We start from the raw sequence: 7,990 nt of genomic DNA, 5'->3' as shown, positions 1-7,990 counted from the left end.
GGGTGTATAATGCGAAAGTTTAGCAACCCAAAGGTTGTGAGTTCAAATCTCATCACTGACAACTTTAGCATTTGATCAACTTTTCTACCACTTACTACTTTTTTAGCTACTTAGCAGCTACTTAGCATGTAAGCTAACCCTTCCCCCAACCCTAACCTTAACCATTTAACCTGACTCCTAAACTTGACCCTAACCTTTAGCCTAGCTAACGTTATCCAGCTAGCTAACTAGCTAGAATTTGTAACATATCATACATTCTGCAAATTCGTTACATATATTACGTTTTGCAAATTTGTAAAATATTGTACGTTTTGCAAATTCCTAACATAAAATACGAATTGTAAACCATAACACATCAAACGAAATGGGTGATGGACATCCACAAATGAATACATACCATACAAAATATAACATATCATACTAAATGGGAGTGTCTCGGATTTATGTACAGAATACGAAAATGTTCTGAGACCAGGTTGAAATAGCAGTGTGTTCTTTATGCTTTGTACACTCAGTGCATGTTGACAATATGAATGTAATTGTTGATAAACTGCCAGACAAACCTAGGCCACGTTCAGTAGTAAAACGTTGTCAAGCTTTTCAGATAGAAATATAGTATGTGAAGAAAAACATGCCTCTGACAGGAATCACATTGGTTATATTCATGGCATTATTATCTGCAACATTGTACAAAGCTTGTCCCCTGAACGTAGCCCTCGAGGCAGCAGCGTGACTTGTTGCTCGTTGGTGGTGTGCTTCACTGTATCAACACGTTGTATCAACAGTGCATTCATTGGTTGAGTCGTTTAATGAGGGTCTCCTCCTCCACTTCACTCTCAACGCCAGTAGCTATCTCGAGAGCTAATGGAGGGTGTCTGCAGCTCTAATGAATAGGGGAGAGCAGCCAACCCTGCAGGATAAAGCCATCCAAACATAATTAGCAATAACCCAACACCCAAACGAAAGAAACTCTAATAGATTGGTTCAATGTCACCAAAGTCAACAGCACCACTCGCCTAGCTTCTCTTCTCATTTTTTATGAGTAAATAATACAGAGTGAAAATCATTTATTAAAACAACTAGTGGTGGAGAGACCACTTTACATGATTATTCTTTTTTTGATCTCTCATTTCTCTACATTGTGAACCCTGTAAATGTTTTAAAAAATAACCTTAAATCGACTTACATGAATATTAACAGGGCTTATCTATGTACAATATACACGCAACTGTATAACATCATGTCACCAGTGTGTAAATTCAGTCATGTTCTTCATAAAACTTTTAAATAATAAGTCCTTGTTATCCAATTTCACAAAACATCAAATAAAAGGTGAACAATATGAGAGCTAAAAGTCAACGAAGTGTCCTGGACTTTGTGGTCAATTAAGAAACAAATTACTGAGACTCTTGTGATGCTCTGTCCACTACAAGAGAATAGATCATTGTTCTTCAGTTGTGTACACAATTGTTCAGAACTCAAAACCATAACTTTGTCCTTAAACCTTGAGTTCCCCTTTCTATTCCCAATCCTTGTCCTGAGAGCAGTATGTTGATCTATCCCAAAGTTGCAATAATTAAAGCTGAGGAAAGAAAAAAATTGGTTAGCCACCTGAACCCCCCAACTTGTAAACCATACAGGAAATGTTCCAGAATTATTACAGTTCGTATTAAACACATAGTGGAATCAGGCGCAAACGCTATGGAGATACAGTCTGGCTGGCTGTGGAGATAAAGGCTGGTGGGCTGGCTGTGGGGATACAGGCTGGGGGGCTGGCTGGGGGAAACAGGCTGGGAGGCTGGCTGGGGGAAACCGGCTGGTGGGGCTGGCTGGGGGGATACAGGCTGGGGGGGCTGGCTGTGGGGATACTGGCTGGTGGGAATACTGGCTGGGTGGCTGGCTGGGGTGGATACCGGCTGGGGGGCTGGCTGGGGGATACCGGCTAGGGGGCTGGCTGGGGGATACCGGCTAGGGGCTGGCTGGGGGGATACCGGCTGGGGGGCTGGCTGGGGGGATACCGGCTGGGGGGCTGGCTGGGGGATACCGGCTAGGGGCTGGCTGGGGGATACTGGTTGGTGGGCTGGCTGGGGGAATACTGGCTGGGTCGGCTGGGGGGCTGGCTGGGGGATACCGGCTGGGTGGCTGGCTGGGGGGGATACCAGCTGGGGGGCTGGCTGGGGGATACCGGCTGGGTGGCTGGCTGGGGGGATACCGGCTAGGGGGCTGGGTGGGGGGATACCGGCTGGGGGGCTGGCTGGGGGATACCGGCTGGGGGGCTGGCTGGGGGATACCGGCTGGTGGACTGGCTGGGTGGCTGGCTGGGGGGATACTGGCTGGGTGGCTGGCTGGGGGGATACCGGCTGGGTGGCTGGCTGGGGGATACCGGCTAGGGGGCTGGCTGGGGGGATACCGGCTAGGGGGCTGGCTGTGGGAATACCGGCTAGGGGGCTGGCTGGGGGATACTGGCTGGGGGGCTGGCTGGGGGGATACCGGCTAGGGGGCTGGCTGGGAGGATACCGGCTAGGGGGGCTGGCTGGGAGGATACCGGCTGGGGGATACAGGCTGGTTGGCTGGCTGTGGGGATACCGGCTGGGGGGGCTGGCTGGGGGGATACTGGCTGGTGGGCTGGCTGGGGGGAATACTGGCTGGGGGCTGGCTGGGGGGATACCGGCTGGGGGGCTGGCTGGGGGATACCGGCTGGGGGGATACAGGCTGGTTGGCTGGCTGTGGGGATACTGGCTAGGGGGCTGGCTGGGGGATACCGGCTGGGGGGCTGGCTGTGGGGATACCGGCTGGGGGGGCTGGCTGGGGGGGATACTGGCTGGGGGGGCTGGCTGGGGGAATACTGGCTGGGGGGCTGGCTGGGGGATACCGGCTGGGGGGCTGGCTCGGGGATACCGGCTGGGGGGCTGGCTGGGGGATACCGGCTAGGGGGGCTGGCTGGGGGATACCGGCTGGGGGGCTGGCTGGGGGGATACCGGCTGGGGGGCTGGCTGGGGGGATACCGGCTAGGGGGCTGGCTGGGGGGGATACTGGTTGGTGGGCTGGCTGGGGGGAATACTGGCTGGGTGGGATACCGGCTGGGGGCTGGCTGGGGGGATACCGGCTGGGTGGCTGGCTGGGGGGATACCAGCTGGGGGGCTGGCTGGGGGGATACCGGCTGGGTGGCTGGCTGGGGGGATACCGGCTAGGGGGCTGGCTGGGGGGGATACCGGCTGGGGGGCTGGCTGGGGGATACCGGCTGGGGGGCTGGCTGGGGGGATACCGGCTGGTGGGAATACTGGCTGGGTGGCTGGCTGGGGGGATACTGCCGGCTGGGGGGCTGGCTGGGGGGATACCGGCTAGCTGGGGAACGCTAGGGGCTGGCTGTGGGAATACCCGGCTAGGGGCTGGCTGGGGGATACTGGCTGGGGGGCTGGCTGGGGGATACCGGCTAGGGGGCTGGCTGGGAGGATACCGGCTAGGGGGCTGGCTGGGAGGATACCGGCTGGGGGATACAGGCTGGTTGGCTGGCTGTGGGGATACCGGCTGGGGGGCTGGCTGGGGGGATACTGGCTGGTGGGCTGGCTGGGGGGAATACTGGCTGGGGGGCTGGCTGGGGGGATACCGGGGCTGGGGGGGATACCGGCTGGGGGGATACAGGCTGGTTGGCTGGCTGTGGGGATACTGGCTAGGGGGCTGGCTGGGGGGATACCGGCTGGGGGGCTGGCTGTGGGGATACCGGCTGGGGGGGCTGGCTGGGGGGATACTGGCTGGGGGGCTGGCTGGGGGGAATACTGGCGGGGGGCTGGCTGGGGGGATACCGGCTGGGGGGCTGGCTGGGGGATACCGGCTGGGGGGCTGGCTGGGGGGATACCGGCTGGGGGGCTGGCTGGGGGGATACAGGCTGGTTGGCTGGCTGGTTGGCGGGGGGATACCGGCTGGTGGGCTGGCTGTGTTTGGCAGAACGTCATCGTGGGTAAATGCAGCTGGCTGCTTCCACTAGAACAGGGGTGTCAAACTCATTCCATGAGGGAAGAGTGTCTGCAGGTTTTTGTTTTTTCTTTTCAATTAAGACCTAGACATCCAGCTGAGGGGAGTTCCTTACTAAGTAGTGACCTTAATTCATCAATCAAGTACAAGGGAGGAGGCACACTGCCCTCTGTGGAATGAGTTTACCACCTGATGTACTAGCCCCTCGTTGTCGTCATGGGATACAGAGAGCCCCACTAAACACAGGATAAAGAGAGCCCTGAAGACATTCCCTCCTCCAAGCTGCTCTCTCTTTCGCTCTCTCTAGGTGTGACAATGCTGGGCTAGTGTAAGTAGGCTGAGAGGGAGAGAGAGAAAGAGGAGAGGGGGAGAGGGAGAGAGAGGAGAGGGGGAGAGGGAAAGAAAGTAGAGCAGTAATCCTGAGGGAGAGGAGCTGGAACGGGGAGAGTAAAGCTGCATTTCTTCAAGATGTCCTTCCCCTCTATGAGTCCTTGCTTCTGCTCCAACTAGACTGGACTCCAACGAGACTGGACTCCAACGAGACTGGACTCCAACGAGACTGGACTCCAACGAGACTGGACTCCAACGAGACTGGACTCCAACGAGACTGGACTCCAACGAGACTGGACTCCAACTAGACTGGAGCATACTCAACCACTTTCTGCTGTTTCCAAAGAGAACAGACACAAACAGACAGACAGACAGACAGACAGACAGACAGGCTCCCAGCAGCCTCTATACTGTACACCACTATGTACTGCAGCGTTTAGTCCAGTTCCATAGCAGTTTCATGTACATTGTTACAAAAATCATCATGTGTCTAATTATCATTACAGCTCATGACCGTTTTTTTTGTAAACCCATCTTACAGTTCTAAGATGTGCATTCTCATGTATCATCAACATTGTTATCACAATGGTGTTCTCCAAATATGAAATGCTATGCCTTTAACAATACCTACTGCCTTAAATAAGTGACCGTACAAGGATAGGGTTCTATTCTCACACGAGACATTATACAGCCTCTCAGAGCAGGAGTGCTGATCTAGGATCAGGTAGCTCCTATACGCATCATCTAATTCATTATTTATCTAAAAGACAAAACTGATCTTAGATCAGGACTCAGATGCTTTATGAGTACCTTCCCTGGTGAATCCTCCCAGTTTATGATATCCACATATAAAAAAGTGTCAGGTGTAGACAGACATCTGTTGTTATTAAAGACACCCCCCCCCCACTTAAATGTGTATATAGTCTTAAAAAGCATGCAATTATTAAAAGGTTAATGAATGAAACTCCCTTAAATGGGACTGACTGTCTGTGTGTCAGAAATCAGAGTTGGGATCTTTGACAAGATTTGTCAAATATGAGAAGGATGTCGGCCACATTGTCAGTGCAATGAGCAGCATGGATTGGCCATGTTCAGCTATGCTGACAAAACTGTAACATTCACATTAGTTCATTCCCTGTAGTGTTAGAGCTGAGAGGGAAGTGGAGTGTCTCCATGTTAGGGTGTAATAGCAGTGTGTGTGGGCATAAGCAGCTGTCAGCCAACGCTCATCATTTAGTGCTGATCTAAGGTGTTAGACTGACGAGTGCCATGTGAACACTGGCAGACAGACAGACAGACAGACAGACAGACAGACAGACAGACAGACAGACAGACAGACAGACAGACAGACAGACAGACAGACAGACAGACAGACTGACGTGTGTGTGTGTGTGTGTGTGTGTTCAAGTGAGCACATCTATCAACCTTTTAATATGGCAAAATGTCAAAGTGGTCAAATGCACACAGACATGTACCTTCCGAGGTTCTGTGAGTCTAGAGGTATGCTTGGATGGTCGTGTGACACAGAATATGCATTTCAGAAGAAAAGCAGCTAATGTCCCAATACTGTGATCTAGATGGTGGGTACAGGATAGTATCTGTTACAGCATACTCTGCTCAGGGATGGGAAGGACTGACAGCTAGGGTTGAGATTAATGAAATTTAAGAAATGGGTAGGATTTGAGCTAAAGTCAAGTTGATTGGAAGTTTTGAGGTTTGAGGACACTGATTGTTAGATGAACTCCAGAGATGACTTTCACTTCCATGATTCAGACGGTGATGTGTCCATTCAATTATATGTTTTAGGGGATATGGGGAAAGTGAAAGGTGTGTGTAAGTCTGAGTGGTTGTGTGCGTGCGTGTGTGCGCACGACGCCAGTGCCTTAGCTGTCGTGTTGGGCCAGGGCCTGCAGTTCGGCAGTGTGAAGTGAGTGCTGCAGGAAGACGTTCTTGCGGCTGTACATGTGCAGGGAAAGGGGCCCTCTGGGAGGCTGGCCCAGGCGGCCCGTGAAGGAGGAAGAGGACGATGAGGTGGAGAAAGAAGGCTGGCAAGGGATAGGTACCGGGGCTCTCTCGCTGTCTGAGGAGAGGCTGCTGCGGCAGGGACTGCCTCGGCTCTGCAGGCTGGAGCTGCTGCCCCACACCGCAGCTCCCACCCCCACCGCCCGGGGGATCTGGCTGGCTGGGTAGTCGATTCTCCTGAGAGCCCCTACCTCTGATGAGGTCAGAGCCCCTTCTGGTCTCCTAGAGGGTCCTGCATGGTCCCTGCCTCCCCCGGGTCCACTGGACGACAGGGCTGGGGCTGGGCAGTGGCTCTCATCGCTGGAAGTGGAGTGTTCTGCCGCCATACGGCTGTATTGGTCCGCGATGAGAGACCGAGCCGGCCTTCTGTCTCTTGTGCCGGTACTGTTTTGGCTTGTTGCTCGGCTGGGATGGATGGTCTGCGAACCGAGAGAAAGAGCAGCAGAAAAAAAGGGAGAGAGAGAAAGAGGGAGAGAGAAAGACAAAAAAACTGTAAAAATATGACACCAATGTAGCTGGTTAACTGCAGGGACATTTTGACGAGGCATCGTAAGTTCCCGGAGCTTTGTCTAATTATTTCCCGACCAACTGGAACCTTGCTCTGTAAGAACCAGAACAGGAAGCAGCCTCAGTCCAACTGGAGACTTTAACCAGAACAGGAAGCAGCCTCAGTCTCTACAGCACACAGTGGAGAGGAGGTACACAAAGCAACATGGCACCAAGGAGAGACAGCCACCTGTTCCTGGTCACACAACACTGCCTCTCTTATGCAACACGGCCATGTTTAGCAAACACTTTTATCCAAAGTGACTTACAGGACCTCTTTCTCCACTCTCTCTTTCCAGATGAAATCCTGCTGACCACTGGCTGCGTCCCCTCTGACTTTAAAATGGCCCGAGTCGCTCCCCTCCTCAAGAAACCAACACTTGACCCTCGTATGTCAAAAACTACAGACCTGTATCCCTTCTTTCTTTTCTTTCAAAAACACTTGAGTGTGCTGTCTCTGACCAACTCTCTCACTATCTCTACCAGAACAATCTTCTTGACCCTAACCAGTCACGCTTCAAGGTGGCTCACTCAACCAAGACTGCTCTCCTCTGTGTCACGGATGCTCTCTGCACTGCCAAAGCTGACTCTCTCTCCTCTGTTTTCATTCTCCTACATAGATCTGCTGCCTTGGACACCCTGAACCATCATTCCCTTTCTGACACCCAGCCTGGCAGATATCTCAGCTTGGATGTCGGCCCACCACCTCAAGCTGAACCTCGACAAGACGGAGTTGCTCTTCAGATACTACGAAAAATGTTTGACTAACTAAACACAATCTGAGTAGACGGGAGGTTACATAGGAAATTAACCGAGTCGACAGCCCAAAAGGTAAAGCAATTTCCTTACCGTGTTTGATACAAATCTACTCTGAGCAGGGGAATCTAATTACAAGGAGCAAAGCATATGCAATAACTTTCGAGGTGTAAATGGGAATTGAATGTAATATCCCCGTGTTATTCCATCACAGAGGAAAACAGATGAAGACGGAGGAACAGAGTGCTAACGCTTCATGTCTGATCCCATTTAGCATGTGTATTTATTAGCGATCCCCATTAGCTACTCTTCCTGGCGTCCAAACACATCACACCAACAATTCTAAATAAAACAATACATCAGA

The 7,990-nt window shown here is 52.3% G+C and overlaps 2 protein-coding genes across 5 annotated transcripts in view; both read right to left on the bottom strand.

The window, feature by feature from the left end:
• Positions 1-1,052: 1,052 nt before the first annotated feature.
• LOC106585838 (serine-rich coiled-coil domain-containing protein 1) overlaps positions 1,053-7,990 on the bottom strand; it is a 133,449-nt gene continuing 126,511 nt past the window's right edge. For 2 of the 4 annotated variants that reach the window (XM_014172510.2, XM_014172511.2), the window contains exon 10: positions 3,827-6,743. In XM_014172510.2, the coding sequence (XP_014027985.2) occupies positions 6,186-6,743 (558 nt within the window). In that variant the 3' untranslated portion in view covers positions 3,827-6,185. Of the gene's footprint in view, positions 1,583-3,826; positions 6,744-7,990 lie in introns of those variants that run through there. The other 2 variants (XR_006761886.1, XM_014172517.2) reach the window with 2 other exon arrangements.
• LOC123730383 (basic proline-rich protein-like) lies at positions 1,398-4,986 on the bottom strand. The gene is made up of 5 exons (XM_045706820.1): positions 4,978-4,986; positions 2,763-3,981; positions 2,384-2,656; positions 1,712-2,254; positions 1,398-1,426 (listed from the first exon to the last, which is right to left on the bottom strand). The coding sequence occupies exons 1-5, from the start codon at positions 4,984-4,986 to the stop codon at positions 1,398-1,400; spliced, it is 2,073 nt and encodes a 690-aa protein (XP_045562776.1).

Source organism: Salmo salar, chromosome ssa24 (assembly GCF_905237065.1).
Source record: "Salmo salar chromosome ssa24, Ssal_v3.1, whole genome shotgun sequence".
NCBI lineage: Eukaryota > Metazoa > Chordata > Actinopteri > Salmoniformes > Salmonidae > Salmo > Salmo salar.
This window is presented reverse-complemented; position numbering and strand designations above follow the sequence as displayed.

Bases quoted from the DNA above. Each gene is read 5' to 3' on its own strand.
- LOC123730383 (XM_045706820.1), bottom strand. The intron at 2,657-2,762 runs GTATCCCCCAGC...GTATCCCCCCAG, and splicing joins CACAGCCAGCCCCCCAGCCG to CCAGCCCCCAGCCAGTATTC. The intron at 2,255-2,383 runs GTATCCCCCAGC...GGTATCCCCCAG, and splicing joins CCCAGCCAGCCCCCTAGCCG to CCAGCCCCCCAGCCGGTATC.